Source organism: Nipponia nippon, unplaced genomic scaffold (genome assembly GCF_047370975.1).
Source record: "Nipponia nippon isolate SJK-2023a ecotype South Korea unplaced genomic scaffold, ASM4737097v1 scaffold_13, whole genome shotgun sequence".
Classification (NCBI taxonomy): domain Eukaryota; kingdom Metazoa; phylum Chordata; class Aves; order Pelecaniformes; family Threskiornithidae; genus Nipponia; species Nipponia nippon.
The window spans coordinates 17,361,218-17,385,780 of NW_028262324.1; the positions used below are offsets into that span (position 1 = coordinate 17,361,218).

Below are 24,563 nucleotides of genomic sequence, written 5' to 3' on the forward strand. Positions count from 1 at the left end.
TCCATCGCGCGCCGGAAGGGGCGGTGCGCGGCGCGAGGGGCGGCCTCGTGCGGGCGGGCGGAAGTGGCGGCCGCCGCGCGTAGGAGCTTCCGGCGGAGCAGGCGGCGTTTTGGGAGCGAGTGACGGCGGCGGCAGCGGGAGGGAGCGCGGAGAGCGGCAGCCATGGTGAGCGGGCGATCCGGCGGGCCCGCGCGGCCGCGGGGCAGCGAGCCCAGCTCCACCCCGATGCTCGCTGTAACGGCGGTCTTTTGCAGACGGTGGGGAAGAGCAGCAAGATGCTGCAGCACATCGACTACCGCATGCGGTGCATCCTGCAGGATGGTCGCGTCTTCATCGGCACCTTCAAGGCCTTCGACAAGCACATGAACCTCATCCTCTGCGACTGCGACGAGTTCCGCAAGATCAAGTGAGCAGCGCGGCCCGCACCAGGCGGCGGGAGCGCCGGGCGGTGCCCCGCCAGCCCTGCTCCCCCTCCGGCGGCGCGGCCGGGCCCCGCCGCTCTGCTGTGGTGGGGGGCCCCGGGGCTGTCTGCCCGCTCGGAGCGGAGAGCCGGCGCAGCAGCTGGGCAACGTCTGCTGCCAGCTTCTGCAGAAGTAGTCGTGGGTTTAGTCTCGTTTGTCAAATCCCCAAACTACCAAGGTTCAAGGGGCACTTTGTTTCAGTTCTTTCCTAATAACCAAAATACGCCTTCATGTGACGCCACAACACAGTCGCTGTAGCAGTTAAGCATCATAGGGAGAAAAAGCACGGAGAACATACGTATCTTGTGGTTAGACTTCTCTGTGTACTTAGTTTGAGGCATATAAAAATGTGTTTTTTATTGTAGGTTCTCTTCTCTGGAGTAGCCTAGTCATATATTCCATTACAAATTCGAAGAGCAGCATTGATTATTTTTTTTTTTCTCTGTCTTACAATGTTTTCTTTCTCTTCTTACTAGACCTAAAAATTCAAAACAGCCAGAGCGGGAGGAGAAACGAGTCCTTGGTCTTGTGTTGCTTCGAGGAGAAAACCTGGTGTCCATGACAGTTGAAGGACCACCTCCAAAAGATGTAAGGAGGATGAGCGCAGAACTAAGGAGAAAGGGAAGGGACGTCTGATAAATTTGCTTCCTTGCAGGAGAGTGCTACTACAGGGTTGTCCTAGACTTCCAGGTGCTGCTGTGACTAGGTCCAACAAATTTCACTGCAGGAAGTTCTCATCCCTTTGTGGGCTCGGACATTAATTGGGCAAAGGAGGGCTATGGGCATCCCTAGGATCTGAGGACTTTTGATGAATCTGTCTTTGGGGGGTGTGTGTCTGTTTTCAGACTGGAATTGCCCGGGTACCTCTCGCTGGAGCTGCTGGAGGACCTGGAGTTGGGAGAGCTGCAGGGAGGGGAGTACCAGCTGGGGCACCCATGCCACAGGCTCCAGCAGGATTAGCTGGCCCTGTCAGAGGAGTGGGAGGACCATCCCAACAGGTGAGATGCTGTGACCTATTAAAAAAGAGTTGTCTGGTATATTCTGGGGTGGCTTGTAATTCTTGGTACCAATATGATGCAAGAAATTGATGGAGTGAAAGAACTGTAATCTTAGTTTCTCTTACCAGGGAGTTTGAGCCTAGTGAGGCTTTTTTGGTACTACATCCCCCTAGGAACTCTGTCTTATATGATAGAAGAAAAGTCTTGAAAAGTGCAGCTTCTTGCACAGAATTCAAGTGGTATCCATTGAATTGTATTACAGGTTTGTAGCATTATTTAATAAGTTAAGAGCAGACTGGCATAATTTTATTAAGGGATAATAATTTAAATCTTGCTTAGTTATTAATGTAAAGCAGATGTTGTGCTGTTTCTCTGTGAACCTGTTTATTTTGTTTACAGGTGATGACACCGCAGGGTCGTGGAACGGTTGCAGCCGCTGCTGCAGCAGCCACTGCTAGCATAGCAGGAGCCCCAACTCAATACACACCAGGGCGTGGGGGTCCTCCCCCACCCATGAGCAGAGGAGCGCCTCCTCCAGGTAGGGATTACTCTATAGAGTTGGGCAGCAAGGAGCTCATGTTATGTGGCAAAATTGGTGATAAAGAGGTATTGATCAGAGTCTGGTGAAGAACTGGTATTATGGAGGACTATTCTGATATCCAACTAGTGCCTTGAATATTTAGCTGGATTTATATGCTTGTTCTTTCTCTGGCTTAAGGAATGATGGGACCTCCTCCAGGCATGAGACCACCTATGGGCCCGCCAATGGGAATGCCACCTGGTCGAGGTGCTCCTATGGGAATGCCCCCACCAGGCATGAGACCACCACCCCCAGGAATGAGAGGTGAGCGGAGGTTATCTTAAATGCCTAGAAGCTATAAGAAGCCATAACATAAATAAAATGTTTGAAGGGTGATACATTTGAATGCCTCCCTAGCTATGGTAGTTGTCAATAAATGCCTCAGTGCCAAAAAAGGGGTCCTAAGGCCACTTTGAACATGGCAAAAATGTCTTTCTGGTTTAGCCTTGCTTCTTCTTTCCTCTTCAATATTCAACTTGTTCCTTTATTCCCAGGACCCCCTCCACCTGGCATGCGTCCACCAAGGCCATAAGATACTCTATAATGTACCTTTGAACTGTGAGAAGACTGATTAAGGGAATATACCGAGCAGTACCACCTGTCAGAACTTAGCTATGTATATTTTATATTTACTGCTTGTAAAGTTTGCCCTTTTTAATAAAGCTGGAAAACCCAATAATTTTGAGTCATTCTTGTACTGGTCTATTTCAGGAGTGCAGCTATTACCTTTCACTGCTGCACTTTGGTCACCCCAGAAGAGCAGGTTTGAAGCAAAAAGCTTAATTTATGTTGACAGCTCAGAAGTTAAAAGTTGGTCTATATTTGTCTGTGTTCCTTATAGGAATTAAAGCATATCAATGAAATTTAGCAAGGCTGATGAAAAAAATTGTTGGGATGGTGGAAATGGTAAAAATTCAAAGAAAGAGTTTAACATTTTGATGAAATTAAGTATGAGTTACTGATCAGAATTCTCCCTGCTTTATTCACAGTGGAACAAGTACAATGGTGCCTGTATTAGTGATAGTGAGCTCTGATGCTCTGCATTAAGCTGCTGCTTATTAGCCTGCAGTAAACCTACTTGATCTTTATAGGTGGAGCTGCATTGCTTCTAGTAAAAAAAAAAAAAAAGCCAGGATGAGCAAACTTGTAATTAATTGCATACAATAATGTAAACCAGCCTGCATTCTGGTTGTAGTCTTCCCTTCTTGCCTCAGCTTACAGCTGCTTTCTTTTCAGTTAGGAGGAAGCTGTCTGCGCCCCCTCCCTTGGAGATAATCCTTTCTTCAGATAGTAGCCTCTTGGAGATTTGTTTTAATTCCTGTGACTGTTATCTCTGAAGCCATCTTTGTGACAGGTAGTCTGAAAAACTTTTTTTCCCCCGCTATTTTAGAAATAGGCTCTCAACCATAGAAATCCTTTTCAGCTATATTAATTAATTGAGATCACAGAAGCATATGAACAAAGCAATAAGTGTTCTCAGTCTCTCTAGATATCCCATAAAACAGAGCAAACTTTATAGGAAAAAAAAATCAATCCTTTATTGCATGGGCTGCTGAAGATGTTTTCACACAGGGTCTTCAAGCGGTATTAACGAACATCCCAAAGCTATTCCAGAACTTGAAGAAAAACTATTTGATTTTACTGAAGTTGTCTCCTTGCAGTACAAAGAAATGCAGATCGTGGAGAGAGCATGTCTGAAATGTCTGCATTGTCCAAATTACCAATTTGGTAATTACCAATAGTTCTTACTTTCTCTTGTACCTGAAAGAGAAGGTATTTGAAATGACATTCCACCAGCCTAACTCTCAATGATAGATAAGGAACAGCACTGAGCATTTTCTAGGCAAAGCTCTCCCAAGTAGAGGCCTAGGAATGTGCTATTAAAGGCACTATCCTTGATTGCCCCCAGCATCAGACCTGCAGTAGGTGGGTAAGCTATGCAGAACCAACAAACCTTTTAGCAAGGGCCTTTAAACAATCGCAAGAAGAGGAAAGAGAAAGCAGGAAGACAAAAAAACCTTGAGTAAGAAAGTAAAGGGAGCTATACCTGGACTTGGATTTGAAGTTTCCTCCTTTCCTATGTTGGGCCATACCCAAGCGTTTTCGATCTTCAAATGATGGGCTTTTTAAGAGAGAGGGGGGGGCGGGGAGGTAAGACAAAAACCACTGAAGTACGTCAATAGCACAGGTATTTCATGCAAGAATCCCTTCCCTGCTCTGCCCACCTTTTCCCCCCAGTACCAAAGCATCCCTGAGAAAGTCCAGAGATGGAAAAAAAATCCCACCTATTAAAGTCTTGAGTAATGTACTATTGCTAAGATATTACCCGGCACGGTACTGCTTCAGAGCCTTCATGCTTGTGTTGGTAAGCTCTTCGTCAAACACAGACAGCTTTTTCTTCCGCTTGGGGCCTAACACAGAGAAAATAGTCAGAACATTGGCTGTAAAGAGAAGGCCACAGCATCATCTTGTTTACTAGAGCCCAGTAGCCTTGACCACAACAATTAGCCTAACCATCAGGAAAAGTAATGACTTGTCTCTGCAAACACTCACCCTGGCCAGCACTGGTGGCCATTCCTTCAAAGATCAGTGCCTCTCTCTACACAATTAGTTTAGTTTACCTATTTGTAACAAAGTAACTGACATAAGTAAGTCAAGCTGTAAAACAAAAGTCTCCACCTGCTGGTACTGCTGCTGGTTCCTCTTCTGGCAAGACTCTGGCTCGCTTTGCTCGGCGATTCCTTTTTGCCAACCGCTCAGCATACATTTGAGATTTCAAGATTTCAAACTGTGACCTCTCCTCTGGCTGAAAGGTGTTAAAATGCAAGTTTACAGTGATGTGAGGTTTTGCTAAGGGAAAACTAGGATAGTCCACCCAGGGTCCCACTTGTCCATAAATGTACTCACTGTCATTTGGCCTTTTTTCTGTCTGTCCTGCATAAATTTCTTCCTTTTTTTTTTGCCTCGTAATGCTAGGTCAAACTCCTGCAGGGCTTTAGTCACTGGAGAGACAAAGAAAAGCATAGAATAAAGCACCTCTTGAAGTACAGGGCAGAGTCCAGTTGCAGCTATGGAAATATCATGGCAGCAGTGTCATGACTCACATTTCTCTTTCTTCCTCTCCTCACGGGTCTGGAACCAGCTCCGCTCCAAACCCTCACCCACAGTCTCTTGTTTTCCTGTCTCCAGCTGCTTCTTTGCCCTATTGATCTAATTCAGACAAGAAGTGAGCTCATGGTGGATAAAAAATATCTCTCTCTTCCCTTTCTAAAGTAGGCAGGTTAAGTACATTAGGGTAACCTCCTTATGTACTATATCTACTCCAGATCCTAAAAAAAATAAGGTTAAAAAAAATTCCTAAAAAACCCCTTACCTGGGCCTCTGACTGCTGCATCTCACGTTCCTCACGCTCCAAGCACAGAACTGCATACACATCTTTCTCCAGATTCTCAATCTTCTCTCGAAATTTTAGTATGACATCTGAAAATGGTACAGTGTGACCATCAGAAGCAGCTCATGTAACGTCCATCTTGTTTTTCGGCACCTCTTTTAGTGTCCCTCTGTACCACGATATTCCCTGCCTACTGCTCCCCTGCTTTTTACCTCAGTGAAGTGCGTACCTTGGGGGAGAATTCTGGCTTTCACTGGTGTTTTGGCAGCCTTCACAATATCCTTCAGCATCTTGCGCTCTTCCTCACCCACAAGTGAAACTGAACGACCAGCCCTGCCTGCTCTTGCTGTCCGACCCACTCGATGAACATAGTGTTTGGTGGTGTTGGGCATGGTAAAATTGATTACCTGTAAAAGAAAGAGTGTTAGTAGGGAAACAATATTAAAGGATTCATTAAAAAGCTCAGCACTGCAAATACTCACTGTTTTAACACCTTCAATATCAAGTCCGCGTGCAGCCACATCTGTAGCTACCAGAATATCAATCTGCTCATCCTTAAAGCGCCTGAGCAGAGATAGCAAATGCATTAGCGATGACTACAGCAATTCACTTCTGCCCTAAAACTTCCTAACTCCTAATTTCTTTTTTGGCTACAATTGCCAACTAAGCCTGCTAATACCTGAGTGCTTCCAGCCGCTGTGCCTGAGAAAGGTTCCCATGAAGCTCCCCAACCCGTAGACCCATCAGCCCAAGTAGGATGTGCATACGGTGAGCTTGCTTCTTGGTCTGGGTGAAAAGCATCACATGATCTGGGAAGGTTCGTGTCAGTAGAGCTGAAAGAAAAAAGTCCTCTCAGTAGCCTGCTTCACAGTCACCTATTGAGTCCAGCTTTTCTTTGCTCATCACTGACCTGATACAATGGCCTCACGGTCCCCCTCTCGGTTGGGTCTGATCCGGATAAATTCCTGCCGCAGGAAAGGGGCAACATCTGTATTGCTGTTCACAAAAATTCGGATGGGATTCTTCAGGGAAACAGAAGCCAAATCTTTCACCTACCAAAACAGGTTAAGAAAAAAAAGTCCACATAATCTCTGGTAAAAGACTAGACAAACTTCTGTTCAACTTCCTGCCTCAGTATGCTTCTCAGCAGCCTGTCTTACCTCCTCTGTCATTGTGGCAGAGAAAAGCATTGTCTGACGGTGGTTGGAGCATAACCTGATTATTTCCTTCATCTGTTCCTCAAAGTATTCATCCAGCATCCTACACAGGAGAAAAACAGCAAGGTAAGGCAGCTTCATCTGCTTCTAGCTAAGAACATTACTTAAGGCAGGGCAGCAAAGACTGCCCTATAGCCTGGGAAAAGGAAAGCAGAAAACTACCATCTCATTTTTCACTGCTGTCCTGCTTAGCCTACCTGTCTGCTTCATCCAAAATCAGCACCTCAACACTGCTCAGGTGGAAAGAAGGGCAGTTGTGGAGATGATCAATCAGTCGCCCAGGAGTGGCGATAAGAATGTCTGGCCCAGAGCGCAAAGCTGCTTCCTGAGTCTTCACATCTAGGCCACCTGAAAGAGAGCGAACATGGACTGCTGACTCCCTGAGCAGGTTGCAGCAGTGTACAGATCCAAATTGCCTGAGGAATAGGAAACAACTCAGATTAATACCACATTCACAACTAGAAGTGATCCCACCTTTTCTTTCTCAGAAACCCAACAAACAAGAAGTATGGCATGGTATTGGAAAGTGAGATTTTAAACCATAGCACACCTACTAGAAGCATGCTTGCAATAACCATACAGCCTCCGGTTTTGTAACACAGAGTTCCCAGTCCTGTATAGCAGTTTACAGTGAGCTGTGCAGTTCACATAAGCAACTTAATACTCACCTACAGCAAGGCAAGTTGTGACACTGCTGAACTGCGCCAGTTGTTTTGTGACAGAGTGCACCTGAATACCCAGTTCTCGTGTTGGAACTAGAACCAATACCCGTGTTATTGGAGCCTGACGAGGTTTGTAAATCAGGCGCTCAAGGACAGGCAAGATGAAGGCAGCTGTTTTACCTAAAGAAAAAAATTAAGAATTACCAATTGTCGTGAATAACTAATTCGCCATGTTTCCTGCACCCTGCTCAACCCCCTACCTGTCCCAGTGGCAGCACAGGCACAAATATCCTTCCCAAGAAGACCCACCGGGATACAAGCCTTCTGAATTGGGGTTGGTTGCTTGAAGCCAAGAGCTGTGATTGCCTACAAAGGAGATAGAGCAATTAAACTCTGTCTCTGGTATGGCCACACCTAGAGTACTGTGTCCATTGCTGGGCTCTTCAGTACAAGAGACATGGACATACTGGAGAGAGTCCCGCAAAGGGCCTCAAAGATTATAAAGGGACTGGAGCACCTCTCGTATGAGGAAAGGCTGACAGAGCTGGGACTGTTCAGCCTGGAGAAGGCTTGGGGGGGAACTTGTCAATGTATATAAATACCTGAAGGGAGGGTGTAAAGAGGACGAAGCCAGGCTCTTTTCAGTGGTGCCCAGTGACGGGACCAGAGGCAATGGGCACAAACTGAAACACAGGAGGATCCCTCTGAACACCAGGAAACACTTTTTCACTGTGAGGGTGACTGAGCACTGGCACAAGTTGCCCAGAGAGGCTGCGGAGTCTCCATCCTTGGAGATACTCAAAAGCCATCTGGACATGCTCCTGGGCAACCAGATCTAGGTGGCCCTGCTTGAGCAGGGGGTTGGACAAGATGACCTCCAGAGGTCCCTTCCAGCCTCAACCATTCTGTGATTCTGTGACAAGTCTCACTCAAGACAGTGTTGACATATTGTAAATCAAAGAACGGTTTCCATTATTTGGGAATAACAGCTCCTAATCACACTAGCTCCCACATAATTTTGTTCTCAGAGGCTGCAAAGAGCAGAGTAATTTGACAATTCTGATTGTTGGAGGAGAGGCTGTACAACATTCTTCAGAGTAACATATGTAACAACTAAACTAGGTAAATACCTTTAGCAAAGGTCGTGAAAGATTCATGTCCTGGAATGACAAGTTATCATCATATTGAGATGCATCTTCAAAAAAGCTCTCTGCTTCCTAGAAACAGCAACAACAGCAAAACTGGAACAACACAGGCAGCAACACAACATGCTATCAAAGGGCTCTGGGCCGTTTTTTTGAGCTACAGTTTGTTAACCAAAGTCAAATTCCCCCAGAAGAAATTCTGGAGAATGACCTAGTATCATTCTGTCCAACACTTACCATTTCTCCCTTTTTTGATCTCCTCCGTTCCTTCACTTTGACCATATCTGCAGAGAAAGACAAATGTGACAGGAATTAAAAAGCACAGCTAAACACATAACAAGATACGGTGACTACATTCATCTCATACTTTTTGCTCTGAATGAATTATTGAGGGAGAAGCCTCAGAAACAAGTACAGGCATGTAATGGAGTAAAATGCCAAGCAAATAGTCTTCCTCAGGGATGAGTTCAATTAAAGTACTATGGCTACCATTCAAAATAAGCTTGATCAAAATCAGAAGGAATGTTGCAGAAAGAAGACAACAAAAAATAAGACGTTCATGTCCACTCCCATCAAGGCTTCACTACAGACTTTTTTCTGGTGAGCCAACAGTCTGTCAGATTCTTGCCCCTGACCATCTCTCTATGTACTGCTAATACCTGCTTTTGTGAAGATAGTTTCATCATCGAATGAATACTGAGACTCCACATCTTCTTCTTCATCCCTACTGAAATCCTCACACTCCCTCTTTTTGGCTTGATTATCCTCAGTCTCCACATCTTCATCTTTCACTTTTGCTTGTTTACCTTCTCTTTCCTAGAAAAAAGTGGGAAAAGAAAAAGCTTTAAAAAGAAAGGATAAAAAAGAAACTGCAATCCTTTGTGAGCTTTTGTTTGTTGTTATTATGAGCCCGTTCACAGATACATGGTTTTGCATAACCTTAAGCATTAACAATTCTGCATTCTCATCAGTTCAGCAATGCATCAGGTGTGGCTGCAAAGCCAGTCGAGGTGATAGGCTGTGGCTTGAGCACTGCAGCTCAAGATGCTTTCAGAGTCTGTGCCTCTGGACGGAACACAGCAGAAGGCTAAACCCATACCAGTCTTCTCAGTAATGAGAGAGAAAGGCCCTAACCTGGAACTTCCTTTGCTGTCTCACTTTCTCAATCTTCTCATCCAGCGTCGTAGCTGCTCTCTAGGCAGGAAATCACAAAAGAGAAGCTGTAAGAGGGGCCCGGGAGAGCGTGAGGCACTGTGGCCTCAGGCACTGCAGCCCCAGTCCCGGTCCGGGGCCTCACCTTGCCGCGGAGCTGGCGCAGTGCCGCCGCCCAGGCGCCTTCCCCGCCGGCCTCCGCCTCGCCGAAGACGAAGGCGGCACTGAAGTCCCCGCCTGCGGGGCCCCGCCGTCTGGGGCCCGGCGCCCGGCGCAGCTCCTGTGGTAATACCAATGAGCAATGACCGCGGGACGGTCGAACCGGACCGCACCGACCGCGGCCCCGGCCCAGCGCGATCCAACCCGGCCCGATCCAACTCGGCCCGGCCCCCACGCCAGACGGCCTGGCCCACCCACCGACGACCCAGGCAATCGATCCTGCCCGGCCCCACCTCCTCATCCTCGGAGCCCCCAGACTCAGGGTCCTCGGGCCCCGCGTCCCCCTCTGCGATCGTGCCCACCAGGCCCAGGCTCCGCAGCATGGCCGCAGCCCCACAGCTCCGCCCGGGAACTGCGCGCCACCACGTGAGCCGGAGCCGGCCCAGGCCCCCGCTTGTGGGTGGGGCGACGGCTGCCTCCGCCCCGCCGGGCGGAGAGGTAAAGCGAAAGCGGCGGCGCTGAGACAGGGGCTGCTCTGCCCGCGGGGGAGAGGAGGCGAGGCGCCCTGTCAGGGACCCTGCCTACTGGGGACGACTGGTACCGGGGGAGGGCGAGGGGGCGCTGCCCGCCGGGAGCGGGCCGGGGCCGGGGCCGGGGCCCGGGGAGGGCGAGGGGGCGCTGCCCGCCGGGAGCGGGCCGGGGCCGCGGCCGGGGCCCGGGGAGGGCGAGGGGGCGCTGCCCGCCGGGAGCGGGCCGGGGCCGCGGCCGGGGCCCGGGGAGGGCGAGGGGGCGCTGCCCGCCGGGGCCGCGGCCGGGGCCCGGGGAGGGCGAGGGGGCGCTGCCCGCCGGGAGCGGGCCGGGGCCGGAGCCCGGGGAGGGCGAGGGGGCGCTGCCCGCCGGGAGCGGGCCGGGGCCGGGGCCGGGGCCCGGGGAGGGCGAGGGGGCGCTGCCCGCCGGGAGCGGGCCGGGGCCGCGGCCGGAGCCCGGGGAGGGCGGGGGGGCGCTGCCCGCCGGGAGCGGGCCGGGGCCGCGGCCGGGGCCCGGGGAGGGCGAGGGGGCGCTGCCCGCCGGGAGCGGGCCGGGGCCGCGGCCGGGGCCCGGGGAGGGCGAGGGGGCGCTGCCCGCCGGGAGCGGGCCGGGGCCGCGGCCGGGGCCCGGGGAGGGCGAGGGGGCGCTGCCCGCCGGGAGCGGGCCGGGGCCGCGGCCGGGGCCCGGGGAGGGCGAGGGGGCGCTGCCCGCCGGGAGCGGGCCGGGGCCGCGGCCGGGGCCCGGGGAGGGCGAGGGGGCGCTGCCCGCCGGGAGCGGGCCGGGGCCGGGGCCCGGGGAGGGCGAGGGGGCGCTGCCCGCCGGGAGCGGGCCGGGGCGGGGCGGGCCTTGCAGGGAACTGGAAAGTGAAACTTTCGGCGGCGGCGGGGGGGGGGGAGGGGAGCGCAGAGTAGCAGCGCCGAGCACGACGGTGCCTGTGTTCGGGTGCAGGAGCGGTATAGCCCCCAACGCCGGACGGCGCCCTTGCCCCGGAGAGCTGCGACGCCCCGCAGAGGAGTCACCGGGCCGAGTGATGGAGGGTGCCGGGCAGGAACGTTGCTCCCGGCAGCCCCGAGCTGGAGGGAGAGGTGAGGGTCGCCTGGTGAATGCCGGGCAGAAGGCTGTGGAAGGCCTAGGAGATGATGCTGGTACAGGGGGGATCCACTCCTTTCCTGCCTGTGTGTAGTGAAATTTCCTCTCAAGCCTAAATTCCAGTACTTCCTTATTTGCCCCTGCAGTCTGCTTGGGGCCATGAGGTGATGATGCACTGCAGCAATCTCTTTGCGAACTGTTTCTGCTAGTATTTAGTGCTTCCCTAAGTGTTCTGTTGAGAGTGTGACAAAGGCCATATGGTCTATGTTTCCTGCTACTCTGAGAGGCTGGACTTTGTCCAGAAGGTCTGTGTTTTAACTGTGCTATGTACAGTCACTCAAAGTGAGCTGCTTTGTCATTATTTCAGTGATGGCTAACTCCCAAGGAAATCCTGTCCTGTGCAGGAAACTTCATCTTTGGCCTTTCTTAATTCTGCTTTCTGTTCTGTGGAAAAGGGTTTAGTTTTTTAGGGTCTTGATGGCTTAACAGCTTAAGTGAACTCTAGGCATGGCACTCTTTTTAGCAGTTAGAAAAAGGGGTACAATGAAAACACCAATGTGAAAGTTGGAGTGCAAATATAATGGTATTTTTCCAACTTGATGCCAAATGTCCGAAATATGCTGACTATCAGGCCAAAATACTCATGCGTTTGTGTTGGAAGGCAGGTTAATGTGGTTGATTTATAATTAAGGAGTGTCTGTTTTTGTTTTGTGTGTTTCTTTGTTGTTTTGTTTTTTTTTTTTTTTAAGGGCATGCAGATCATTGGAATACTGGCTTTATACAAAGAGGCAGAAACAGAACAAATAATGTGTCAGGCCCGGCAGCTCAGTTAGGGGAAAGCCCCCAAGCCAGTAATTATACTCTTCTACCTGGACAAAGAGAGGAGAGAGATGGTGGTTGGATTTGGAGGGTTCCTCAATCAAGCAAGAATAAACCAAGAAACCAAGGTGGACAGGCCAACGGTGGAGCCGCAGGACACTGGAACAAACAGGAGAATGAGGGAAGGTCAATGAGGCATCAAGGTGGACAAGCACATGAGAGGGCCAGAGGACTTTGGAATGACCAAGAAAATGAGAGTAGAGGAAGGAGGCATCAAGGTGGACAAGCACATGAGAGGGCTAGAGGACCCTGGAATGAGCAAGAAAATGAGGGTAGGGGAAGACGGTATCAAGGTGGACAAACACATGAGAAGCCCAGAGGACCCTGGAATGAGCAAGAAAATGAGGGTAGGGGAAGGAGGTATCAAGGTGGACAAGCCCAGGAAGGAGCTAGAGGGCTGAAGAATGGGCAGGAAAATGAAGGTAGGGGAAGGAGGGTGCAACCTTGGGAGAATCCTCATTTCTACGAGAACCCTACCCCAGGTGGTGCCCAGCTCAGTGAGCAGCCTCAGCAAGTCAAAAGGATTGGCTATAAATTCCTCGAAAGTCTCCTCCAAAAAGACCCTTCAGAAGTTGTCATCACACTTGCTTCCAGTTCAGGTTTGAAGGAACTTCTTTCCCAAACAGCTATGAAACCCAGTTTTCTTCAGCTTGTTTGCCAGGTGCTTCGAAAAGCCTGCAGCTCCCGAATGGATAGACAGAGTGTCCAGCAGCTTCTTGGAGTGGTGAAGGAGTCCAACTTTCTCAAGATATGTCTGCCACAGTATGTGTCTGACATGATAACAGAAGCAGTCCCTGCAGTACGTCATCAGTACCCTGTGCATATTAGCAACATCATTTCACTTCTTCAGGACCTGATCAGTATTTTCCCAGCCAGCTCTGTACAGAAAATCTCCATTCTCTTGACAGTCTTGCCAGCGTCTATAAATGCCCTGAGAGCTTCTGGTGTGGACATCACAGAAGAAACAGAGAAGAATCTAAATAAAGTCCAGATGCTTGTACAGCATCTGCAGGAGAAGAGACGTGAAGGCACACTGAGGGCTGATAACTATACTCTTCTGCAGCCTCAGACTGATGGTCAAGAAGAAACTTATCGTACAATGACCATTTATCCGACGTATAATGAGGTACATCACGATGAGAAACCCTTTCTACGTCCCAATATTGTTTCTGGAAGATATGAGAGCACCAGCATTTATCTTGACACCCATTTCCGGCTTTTGAGAGAAGACTTTGTAAGGCCTTTAAGGGAAGGTATCTTGGAGCTTTTGCAGAGCTTTGAGGACAAAAGTTTGAGAAAGAAAAAATTTGATGATATCAGGATCTACTTTGACACACGGATTATTACCCCTCTCTGTTCCCCAGCTGGTATTGTTTACAAGGTTCAGTTTGACATAAAACCATTGAAGTTTGTACGATGGCAGAATTCCAAACGGTTACTATATGGATCCCTGATCTGCATGTCCAAAGATCACTTTGAAACATGCCTTTTTGCCACTGTTTCCAATCGTGATAATGCAGATCTTGCCCATGGGATTGTGCAGCTATGTTTTAACGCACAAAGCCAGGCACTGCTGGCAGACGTTCAACCCTCAGACTCCTTCCTCATGGTAGAGACAACTGCCTACTTTGAGGCCTACCGGCATGTGTTAGAAGGGTTACAGGAAATCCAGGAAGAAGATATCCCATTCCAGAAGTACATTGTGGAATGTGATGCAGAGGTGAAGAGGCCAACATACCTGACAATGGATACTGCCTACAACTTTGCACCCTTGATAGAAGATCCCCTGTCAGATGAAGAGATGTACCCTGATGGTTTGAGAAGGCAAAATGTCCACGTTCTAGATCCCAAGCAGTGGCCTTCAATGGAAACCTTGAAATTAGATGAGTCTCAGATGCAGGCATTGAATCTTGCACTCACCAAGGAGCTGGCTATTATCCAAGGACCTCCTGGGACTGGTGAGAAACGTTTGCTTTAAGTCTCTGTCATTTAAGGAGTTCTCCTTGATTCCCCCATTTAGGGAGATTAACTTCAGAGAAAGCCAGCTGTACTGTCTCCAAAGCTTTAGTCCCATGCTTAATTGATGCTTGAGTAGCCCAGTTAGTGTGAGCTGTGGAGAAGCTTAAATTATCCTCAAATACCTATATCTGATCTTAACGCATTGCCGACCTAGTTGCAGGTAGACACCAACTGCACTGTTGGCTCTGCTTGTGTATTGGGGAAAAAAATTTTCAACCATCTTTGCTAATGTGGTACCTCTTGCTGTGCAACAGTTCTATTTGTCTTCATAGCATATTAGAACATTGGGAGTGTTCAGACATGATCCTCTGTGTGAATAAAGCATTACAAGATTAACTGCAATTGTTTTAAATGGTACCTGAACTCAACAAGCACCACTGCTTGTATTCCACTAGTATGTGGATGTTTCACGTGCAGCCAAATGTCATGTATGAAGCCAGTATCAGAGTGGGCTGCGAGATGTAGTGGCAGAGGAAACCCTGGGTCCAGGTCTAGTGTATTAACCAAAAGACAACATTCTTGCAGAGCATGGCCTTGCTCAACTGCAGGGCAGAAAGACAGTGTCATGCAACTTCGTTTACATTTTGTAAGCTAGTTACCTCTGGGGTCAGCTTTCTTGGCACAGACCAGAATTGCAGCCTAGAAGGAAGTCTTCTATCTGGTTTTGATGATTCCTGTGTTGCAAGACACTCTGTAGAGGGTTGACTACCCTGTTCTGATTCTGAGCTTGTTTTGCAGGGAAGACTTATGTGGGTTTGAAGATTGTTCAGGCTCTCTTGACTAATAAGCATGTGTGGCAAAGCACCGCCCAGAAGTCTCCCATCCTTGTAGTCTGCTACACTAACCATGCACTGGATCAGTTCTTGGAAGGTAAGAGTACCTGACAAGTGTGATGGAGGGTCTTGTAGAAATTATAGTATAACTCTTACTCTGCCCATCTTCTGGCATGATAACCTGCCCTTTTGGCTTTTTCTAGTGACTCTAGCCCCATTGATGCATTGAAGAAAACTTCACTCAGACCAATCCAGTGTAGCATTTGCAGACAAAGGGTGTTCTCCCTACCCCTTGTCCTACTGCAGAAAACAGAGCTTGCCTCTTCAGTACTAATATTTCCCTTTTGTTCCCAGGAATATACACATTCCAAAAACATGGGATGGTGCGTGTTGGAGGCAGAAGTAGCAGTGAGGTCCTGAAGCAATTCACCTTGAGGGAGCTGAGGAAGAAGTGTGAATTCCGATACAACTTGCCAATGCATCTCCGCAGAGCCTATGTGAATGTATGTGCAGACCTCACTGGAGATGATGGGACTGGGTTGTGTGTGCATTGGAGGAGCTAACTAATTCTTCTGTCCTTGTTTACTTTATCAGTTTCTTGTCCTGCTGTTTCTGAACTTTGTTTCTCTGGGTATGATGATGCCTCCCTTCTCTTTGTTATGAGTAGATAACCAGTGAGATGAAACAGGCTGAGCAGGAGCTCCATGAAGGAGCGAAGCACTTAGAGTGCACAACGTACGGGGTTCTGCATGAGCGCCACTTGGAAGCATGCATTGCACGCCAGCACTGGGACAGTCTGATGAATGGTGTGGTAAGAGAGGTCCCTTTCTTCTGAGTCGAGCAGTCCCAATGTATGCTTACTATGCTTTCTGCTAATGAGTCTGAAGTTCCCCAAGCACTCGTCTTTTTAGCATCACTTGGCTACTAGGAAAGTGAGGGAGTGAATAGCAAGCTGTGCCAAGTGACAGTAGTCTAGACTGGGCAGGGCAGGCAGGGGCTTTAAATTTTGCTCCTTTAAACTGCAGAGATTCTAGGTCATCTATATCAGCATAAAAATATAAGTGCCCAAATGAAAGCCTCTTAAACTGAAGGGGAGGAGGGATGTTCTTTCTGAGGATCTGAGGCTGCTCAGACTTTCTAGCTCTGGAGGTCTCTCAGGGGTCTTGTCCTAGTTGTCTGCTGCTGCAAGGTGCTGCTTTGGCATCATCCTAAGACTCTGAAGTGCAATAGGCCTGGCTGATTTGACTTTCCTTATATTAGGATGATGAGGAGTTTTACTACAGTGCTTCACAACACTCGATGATTCTGGAGTGGCTGGGCCTTGGTGTAACTGTCTTCACCCAGAATGCTGCAGAGAATATAGGGGCTGAGAATCCAGGTAAAAAAAAAAAACAAACCAAACCAACCAACCAACCAAAAAAACCCACCGACAGACAACCCTCCCCCCCCATCCTCTACAGGTGTGTTTGCCTAAGCAGTGCATGTGTGCCAGAAAAGAGACACTGCTACTTAACAGATACTGAAAGATGCATGATACTGTAAGGTAGTGGAAAGAAGATTAACCTTAATTTCCACATAGTGATCTGACTGCTGCACTGTGATTCTGCTAGAGTGGCTGTGGCTTACTGCATGTGACTGATTGCTCTCGCAGGTGGTCAGCAGGAGAGAGAGGAGGAGTGGGATGGTGAAGCAGAAGAGGAGCTTTTGGAGATCCCAGAGGAGGCTGACCTGATTCAAGCTGACAGAGTGATTGAGGATGAAGAGGCAGCAAAGCCTCAGGGAAGGAAGGAGCAAGAGCACAGAGCTGTTCATGAACTAGCCAGCATGCTGTTGGCTATGAAGCTGGAGGACCAGGAAGAAGGAACAGCCCAACCACAACAGAAGACTATGCAGTGGGAGGTAACTGCATGCTCTGGCTCTGCTTGACTGTGTAAAGAATAACATGGGGATGCTAATATAGAAGACTTTGTGCTGTAATTGCTTATTGGGGAGCTTTTTTCCTGCAGATAACTGCTGCTCAGAGGAAGAAAATGAAACAGAAGATGAAGGTTGAGCTCCGTAAACTGAGCGCAATGACAGAGTCAGAGGCCAAGGCTATTCAGGATCTGTGGCAACTTGACCTGAGCTCCCGCTGGAGGCTTTACAGGTGACAAAGCTATTTTGCAGGGTCTGTCAGGCAAATGTTTCCTAGGACTGTACCAGTTTGCAAACTTTTTCTGCCAAGACACAGTGTTTCTGTTCAGCTCCTTATTTGAACATGCTTGTTCTTACCTTCCCTGTATTGCACGGGCAGTGCTGTCATCTCCACTGTGTGTGTTTGGGACTAAGTACAGATGCTAATAATCTCTTGCCCAAAAAACACAGAGGAAGTTTTGAACTGAATCCGCTCAGAACTTCCTGATCACTATTCTGTTCCCTTTGCTGTGTGTGACGATGGCACTTTCTTTTCAGGCTTTGGCTGCAGACCTATCAGGGGTTTATTCGACGGAGGATTCTGCAGCATGAACAGCAGTATCAGGCAGCAGCAGAAAGGCTGACAGAACTGAGGCTACAGGAAGATCTCTGCATTCTCAAGGAGGCCCAAGTTGTGGGGATGACAACTACAGGTGCACAGCAGTTGGGAAGCACATCAGTATTGCACTGCATCCAGTAATGGTTAAAGGACCTTGTTGCCAAAAGATTAGCATCATGTGCTGCTTGACAGCCTGGGTCAGGCTCTGCATTAGTCTGCAGCCTTCTTAATCTCTGACTCCCTTTGCAAATGTGGCTATTGTGCGAGTTGTCAGTTAACTGCATGAGCAGTTTCTGTGCACTCTTGCACTCCCTCCATCTTGAGCAGCATTCTTCTAATAGAAATGCTTCATTTCTTGTGCCTGAGTAAAACACAGCTAATATTTGCACTGCTATCCCCACATCACCTTCTGGTGATGATAATGTAAAGCTCATTGCAATATGACCCTTTGGAGAGACAATTTTAGGTTTATTTATGTGTGTTGATCAATGTATTGAGTAGGTATCTTATGTCTGAAGAGAGCATTGGGAATGGGCCAAGGCAGGCATAGGACTCTAATCCCCACCTGCCTTCCCTAATAACTCTTCATGTAGAAGCCATCCTTGGTATGGTGCTGTTTTGAAGTTCAAAAAGCTGAGTCTTGAAGTGGGGAATCTTGGGAAGAACCCCAGTCTTTTCTGGGACACAGCCTACTCCCCTCCCTGAAAACTCTTGTCATACTGCGTGCATGTAATTATATTCTGCTAAGGTTTATCTTCTCTCCTTGCTCAGGTGCTGCCAAATACCGTCAGATCTTGCAAAAAGTAGAGCCGCGAATTGTCATTGTAGAAGAGGCAGCAGAGGTGCTTGAGGCTCACACCATTACTACTCTGAGTAAGGCTTGCCAGCATCTCATCCTCATTGGAGATCACCAGCAGGTAACATCCATGACCAATGCCTCTAACCATTGTGCAAATGAACTAGAACCTTTTAACCAAACACCATATGTGAAAGGTTGCCAAGACTTAGTGCTCTTCAGCTTCCACAGATACCACAGGTCCTGTCTGCTGTAGTTTTGCAGTAGAGCACCTGTGGGACTTGTCTTTTAGTTTAACTGGTACGATTTTACATGTGCTTGTATCCACTTCAGTTGTGACTGTATCTAACTTTGATATTTAGCACTTCTGCAAGAATCCAGTCTCTGGCCTTTCTATGGGGGACCAGTGACAGAAAAAGAGATAAGTGAAAAATCTTACTAATGCATAGGAAAAGTGCTAAAACATAGACTTCCTATCCCTTCTCTTTCAGCTGCAGCCTAGTGCAAATGTATATGACCTGGCCAAGAACTTCAATCTGGAAGTCTCTCTCTTTGAACGGCTGGTGAAAGTCAATTTCCCCTTTGTCCGTCTGAAATACCAAGTGAGGAAGAGCTATAAAAAAAATCCATTGCATTTGCATTTAGGTTGTTTCAAGTTTGTAGTATACTTAAGTTCATATTTCTACTCTCAGAACAGCCTAAAAGAATGTGCTATTTAATTCCTGAGAAGAATGGTAAGAGCTGTCAAACTGCCACAAAGAGTATTCCAGTATATTTCCAGTTATTCAGTGATGTCGTCCGCAGCACTGTGGTTCCCACATGTTTTACTGCAATGAACATAGCTTATTGTGGCATCTGAAACTTCCAGAACTCTGGAGACTGACAGCACAAGTCTTCTCAGGCTGCTTCCTGCTAAATTGCTATAATAATCTGTCTTGGTGCCTGGAGAAGTTAATTCTACTTCCAGCAGTCCTGTATTAAAACTATCTAGAAGAGCTCATGTAGTGGTTAGGATGACATGCTGGCTTTTGTTATCTAAACAGTGTTCTTAGATTTGCACTGAAACCAGCATTCTTATTACAACAACCTTGCCAAATGATTTTCTTGAAGATAGTCTGCTACTGCTCCCCCTGTAATTGCTGGTGATGGCAGCAATGGGGCAGGGGAGGGTGGGGACTGGGAGGTGCTCTGTTCTTGACTCTTATTGGAAAATCATCCTTGATGGGATGGATGTACAGCCACAGTCTGTACAGTGGAACAACAGAATATTGACAGGGAAATATGGTGCTCCTTCCTCAAGACTGATAAAGCTGCTTTGTGTTTCAGCACCGCATGCGTCCTGAAATTGCCCAGCTTCTCAGTCCTCATATATATCAGGAGCTGGAGAACCATCCCTCTGTCCTGAAGTATGAGAACATAAAAGTGAGTTTTCAGCAATCCAAGCAATTGCTTTTGACTCCTGTTACTGGCTAAAATGAGTTTCTGTACAATATAGTGTTCAAGAATTTCAAATTCTTAGATTAAGTTCAGCTACTGAAATTTACACCTGAATCAAGGAAATGTGTGATATAGAATTAGGCACGTAATTTGTAGCTCTTCTGGCATTAGTGATGGTGGACACTGGAAACTGATCCAGTACTGATGACTTTAAAAGAACAGTGAAAAATCAAAGAGGGACCAAAAGAATTGTAGGACATTGAAACCTACGAAGAAACCTTAAATAAGAGACTTAAAGCATAATATGTGAAACTCCAATGTGAGATAGGTGACTTGATTACTGGAACCCTCCTTCCTTGGGTTCTCTGTTTGGGCATTTTACCAATATACAACATCTGTAAACGATCTATTCAGCTTAAAAGTATAAAGCAATCACTTATTGGCTAACACGCACAATAAACAGCTAGAATTTAATAAGTTATAAGCATTAGTACGCTTGCCACACCATAAGACACTTGAAGAGTCTTTGCTGTAGTTAGGCAGGTATCAGTCAGAAGAAGTGTCAGCCTCTGCTTCTTCCTTAATGTTACCAAGTTTCCATATTAACACTAACTCCCTGTTTTCTGGTTTGTATTTCCCCACCCTAATTAGGATTTTGTGTCTCTCCATGTTGGTGCTTTTCTTGCATCTTTGAATCTGTCTGTAATTTACCTTTCTTATCTTGCATAGTCCTGTTCTGCGGACTTGCTCACAGCTCTGTCACAACTTAACTATTTCCCCAGAAGTCTGAGCCAAGGTTACACTGCTATGGCCTATCAGAGGTAGGCCTTGGATCTGTGAAACACAAGCGACTGAATACCCTGGGAGAAAGAAGTGGAGGTAGCTACAGAAAGAGGATTACAGTAGCTTAGCCTATGTAAATCTCTCTATGGAAAGACAGTACTAATTAGTTAAAAGCTCTTTAACTGGATGAGGAAAGCATACTGAAAAGTATAGCAGAATGCCGAAGCCAGACAAGAGAAAATTAATACTGAAGATGATTTAATTACTAGAATAAGCTATCTGGGAAAGTGGCAGGTCCTCTTTTGGTATCTTGAAATCCAGATCAAGTATTTTGTAGAAGATGCTTTAGTTAAATAAATAAAAAAAACAAACATCCCCCCCACCACCACCACCAAATGAAAAACCAACCAACAACAAAAACCCCACCCAAAACACAACTTAAGAGACCACAAAATTTTACTGCATTTCTCCTATGAGAAACTATTCTGGAGAATCTTAAGGCAAGATGGAACCATAAAACAAACCTGAGGTACCAAAAGGCATCAAAATTGAATCTTCCCATCTAGTACAATAACCAACATAGGTGATCACTGAATTAAATTGTACAGCAGTGGGTGCTATGCCACTATGGACACCTTGGAAAACCAGACATCTGTGTTTGATCTACAAAAACTGTTTTTTCCTGATAAAAACAATCTCTGGGTTTTGGCACGCAGCCCAGGAATTTCTTATGGGTAGAAGAATTCCAGTTAGTAGGCAAAAAATAAAGGTCCCCACTAACTCAAGACAAATGGAATTTTTGAACAGGTGAGCAGACAACTCTACACCCCTGGAGCTGGCAGGTGACTACTGGAGTCCCTAGTGTTCCTAGTTTTCCTGGTGGAAAAGCAATCCTCCCTGCTTCTTTATGTTTTTACTGCAGTAATAAAGAAGGCATGTGTTTTGCTAGGCAGTTTTAGGCAAGTGCTAGCCCTGTGCACTGGTAACTTACTATCTTTTTTTTCCCCACATGGCCAAAACAAGACATTGTTCATGAATGTGAAATGGAACTATGATGCATTGAGAAATGTTACTAGCACTTAATCTTCTCTTTTCTATAACCTGAAAAGGTACAGTAGAAACAACTCTGAAAAGATAGGGAATAAAATCTTCCACAGGAACTGATTTCATATTAGGATGCTGAAATGTCACTAATAAGCTGAAATGTGATTAATAAGCTTAAATTCCTATCTGATTAATATGCTATGGAAATCTTAAGAGGAAATCGCCTAAGTATGCAGTAACTGCATACTGTAGTTCTCTCTTTGAGTCCTCCTGTCAGTGGATAATTGGGGACATGGAAACAGGCTGCAGTGACAGAAGCTAGAATTCTGTTTCTGACATTCCTTTCTCTTGTTTCAGGGGGTCTTATCTAACCTCTTCTTTGTGGAACATGACTTTCCTGAGCAAGAGATCCAGGAAGGGAAAAGCCACCAGAACTCACACGAGGCCCAGTTTGTAGTGGAACTGTGCAAATACTTCTTGTGTCAGGATTATCTACCTTCTCAGATCACCATTCTCACTACTTATACTGGACAGCTTTTCTGTCTGCGTAAGCTCATGCCAGCCAAGACCTTTGCAGGTGTGAAGGTTCATGTAGTAGATAAGTACCAGGGGGAGGAGAATGATATTATTCTGCTGTCACTTGTGCGGAGCAACAAAGAGGAGAGAACTGGATTCTTGCAGATCCCTAATCGGATATGCGTAGCATTATCCAGAGCTAAGAAAGGGCTGTATTGTATTGGAAATATGAGAATGCTTGGCAAGGTTCCTCTCTGGAGCAAGATCATTCACACCCTTCGGGAGAAAGGTCACATTGGCCGCTCATTGGTGCTTTGCTGTCAAAACCACCCTGAAACCAAGACACTGGTATCTACAGCAGCAGACTTCAGCAAAGTCCCAGAAGGAGGCTGTAGTCGTCCCTGTGAATCTAGGTTGAATTGTGGACATGTTTGCACAAGGGCATGTCACCCATATGACACCCAGCACAAAGAGTATCAGTGTCTGAAGCCTTGTCAAAAGGTGCTTTGTGCAGATGGGCACCGCTGTCCACGGTCATGTTATGAGCCCTGTGGACCATGCATGGTGATAGTAGAAAAAACTATTTCTAAATGTGGCCACCTGCAGATGGTGCCATGCTCTACACCAGACAGTGAGTTTCTTTGCCAAGAACCTTGCCAGAAAAAGTTGATCTGTGGGCACACGTGCAACAAATTCTGTGGGCAGGAATGCACTACGAGGTGTCCTGAACTGGTTACAGTCATGCTGAAATGTGGCCACAATCAACAAGTTAAATGCTGGATCACTGAGGAGATGAAACATGGGAAGCCTGTGGAATGTCAGACTAAGTGTTCTGTCACACTGGAGTGTGGTCATGTATGCTCTGGTTCCTGTCATACCTGCTTTGAAGGAAGATTTCATAAGCCATGTAACAGCCCATGCAAGCGCTTCTTGGTCTGCGCCCACAAGTGTCAGCAGCCTTGTACTACAGAATGCCCTCCCTGTCAGCTGGAATGTCAGAACCACTGTATCCACAGTAGGTGTAAAAAGAAATGTGGAGAGAGCTGTATTCCGTGTACTGAGCCATGTGAGTGGCGGTGCCAGCACTACCAGTGTACCAATCTTTGCTCTGAACCATGCAACAGGCCTCGCTGCAATGTACCGTGTGCCAAGCTACTGTGCTGTGGTCATCCTTGTGTTGGATTGTGTGGAGAGCCCTGCCCAAAGAAGTGCCTTGTTTGTGACCGTGAGGAACTCACCCAGATCTTCTTCGGCTTTGAGGAAGACCCAGATGCTCGATTTGTACAGCTTGAAGACTGTGGTCATGTCTTTGAGTCCCAAGGCCTTGACCATTATATGGATGAAGATGATGATGTTATCAAGCTGAAGGTATGCCCTATCTGTCAGACACCTATCAGAAAGAATTTGAGATACGGCACTATTGTGAAAAGGCGGCTAGATGAGATAGAAAAGGTGAAAAAGAAAATCCAAGGCCCAGCACAGGAAATTGAGTCTAGTAGACAGAGACTGCAGGCTGCACTGACAGGGAATGCTGTTCTGCAGAGGAATCTACCCCTTAAGTACCTCATGCTAGAAGATAAACTAAAAGCTTCTGATCTCTCTACAAAGAGCATCGGGCTAATTGAGAACCAGCTTAACTTCTATGAACGTGTAGCAGACCTAACCAATTCTATGAGCAAAATTGATGTGAGTGAGAGGAAAGGGCTGAGAAGGGGGCTGGACGAAGTCCAGGAGTGGCTGGATAAGCCACGCCTCAGTTTTACAGGACAGGAGCTCTCTGACCTGCAGTCTGAGATCCAGAGACTGACTTATTTGCTGACCCTCTTGGCAAGGTGTAAAGGTGCAAGTGGGATGATCACCCCAGTGCTTGCAGCAGAGATTGCTAGCGTGCGCGAGATCCTGGAAGGGACAAAGAAATTCACAGCAGAGGATGAGGCGACAGTGAAGGCTCACCTAGAGAGGCTCCGCAGTGCCTTGCCTGTGTCAGGGCTGGGGATCTCTGAAGCTGAGCGGGTGCAGATTGTCAGTGCTATTGGCTGTCCCCGTGGCCACTGGTTCAAGTGCAGAAATGGGCATATCTATGTAATTGGGGACTGTGGAGGGGCAATGGAGAGGAGTAAGTGCCCTGAATGCCATGAAGTCATCGGGGGCACAAACCATGCTCTGGACAGCACCAACAGCCTCGCCTCTGAGATGGATGGTGCGACCCACCCAGCCTGGTCCGAGACAGCCAACAACCTGCTCAACTTCGAGGAACTCCACCGGCTGCTGTAGTGGGGTGCCTGCCCCCTTTCTTATTCCCCCTTCTCCCCCGCCCCGGGGACGGCCCATCGGCTCTTCGGGCGCTCGCTCCCCCCCCCCCGTAGCTACAGGGTATAATAAATAAAGTGTATGGTGCACCTGGGGGGGTCTTGTCTGTCGG

The 24,563-nt window shown here is 47.7% G+C and overlaps 3 protein-coding genes across 5 annotated transcripts; 2 read left to right on the plus strand and 1 right to left on the minus strand.

The window, feature by feature from the left end:
- The first annotated feature begins 16 nt into the window (after positions 1-16).
- Positions 17-2,718, plus strand: SNRPB (small nuclear ribonucleoprotein polypeptides B and B1). Its single transcript, XM_087750129.1, has 7 exons — positions 17-165; positions 255-406; positions 938-1,049; positions 1,307-1,459; positions 1,859-1,997; positions 2,178-2,303; positions 2,534-2,718. Exons 1-7 carry the CDS (start codon positions 163-165, stop codon positions 2,569-2,571), a joined length of 723 nt encoding a protein of 240 aa, XP_087606255.1. The 5' UTR covers positions 17-162; the 3' UTR covers positions 2,572-2,718.
- A 588-nt stretch (positions 2,719-3,306) lies between these two features.
- Positions 3,307-10,284, minus strand: DDX27 (DEAD-box helicase 27). The gene is made up of 21 exons (XM_009471454.2): positions 10,059-10,284; positions 9,752-9,886; positions 9,589-9,648; positions 9,114-9,270; positions 8,692-8,738; positions 8,440-8,526; positions 7,570-7,675; positions 7,316-7,489; positions 6,845-6,995; positions 6,591-6,690; positions 6,341-6,482; positions 6,110-6,263; positions 5,913-5,994; positions 5,660-5,837; positions 5,413-5,519; positions 5,144-5,249; positions 4,947-5,041; positions 4,719-4,845; positions 4,366-4,450; positions 4,087-4,161; positions 3,307-3,800 (listed from the first exon to the last, which is right to left on the minus strand). The coding sequence occupies exons 1-21, from the start codon at positions 10,146-10,148 to the stop codon at positions 3,785-3,787; spliced, it is 2,274 nt and encodes a 757-aa protein (XP_009469729.1). The 5' UTR covers positions 10,149-10,284; the 3' UTR covers positions 3,307-3,784.
- Positions 10,231-24,545, plus strand: ZNFX1 (zinc finger NFX1-type containing 1). Of its 3 annotated transcripts, none has more exons than XM_087750105.1 (14): positions 10,231-10,362; positions 11,242-11,378; positions 12,132-14,219; positions 15,019-15,150; positions 15,408-15,556; positions 15,721-15,864; positions 16,314-16,431; positions 16,705-16,952; positions 17,060-17,199; positions 17,505-17,659; positions 18,337-18,482; positions 18,853-18,963; positions 19,688-19,783; positions 21,983-24,545. In XM_087750105.1, the coding sequence occupies exons 2-14, from the start codon at positions 11,324-11,326 to the stop codon at positions 24,413-24,415; spliced, it is 6,015 nt and encodes a 2,004-aa protein (XP_087606231.1). In that variant the 5' UTR covers positions 10,231-10,362; positions 11,242-11,323; the 3' UTR covers positions 24,416-24,545. The 3 variants fall into 3 exon arrangements, with proteins under 3 accessions (XP_087606231.1, XP_087606233.1, XP_087606232.1); XM_087750107.1 differs by having other exon boundaries at positions 12,141-14,219; XM_087750106.1 differs by having other exon boundaries at positions 10,269-10,332.
- The last annotated feature ends 18 nt before the right edge of the window (positions 24,546-24,563 follow it).

Bases quoted from the DNA above. Each gene is read 5' to 3' on its own strand.
- SNRPB (XM_087750129.1), top strand. The intron at 407-937 runs GTGAGCAGCGCG...TCTTCTTACTAG, and splicing joins GACGAGTTCCGCAAGATCAA to ACCTAAAAATTCAAAACAGC. The intron at 1,998-2,177 runs GTAGGGATTACT...CTCTGGCTTAAG, and splicing joins CAGAGGAGCGCCTCCTCCAG to GAATGATGGGACCTCCTCCA.
- DDX27 (XM_009471454.2), bottom strand. From the start codon at position 10,148: ATGCTGCGGAGCCTGGGCCTGGTGGGCACGATCGCAGAGGGGGACGCG. The intron at 6,264-6,340 runs GTCAGTGATGAG...TTTTTCTTTCAG, and splicing joins CCGTGAGGCCATTGTATCAG to CTCTACTGACACGAACCTTC. The intron at 4,162-4,365 runs GTAATATCTTAG...TCTCTTAAAAAG, and splicing joins CTGAAGCAGTACCGTGCCGG to CCCATCATTTGAAGATCGAA.
- ZNFX1 (XM_087750105.1), top strand. From the start codon at position 11,324: ATGGAGGGTGCCGGGCAGGAACGTTGCTCCCGGCAGCCCCGAGCTGGA. The intron at 16,432-16,704 runs GTAAAAAAAAAA...TTGCTCTCGCAG, and splicing joins TATAGGGGCTGAGAATCCAG to GTGGTCAGCAGGAGAGAGAG. The intron at 16,953-17,059 runs GTAACTGCATGC...TTTTTCCTGCAG, and splicing joins AGAAGACTATGCAGTGGGAG to ATAACTGCTGCTCAGAGGAA.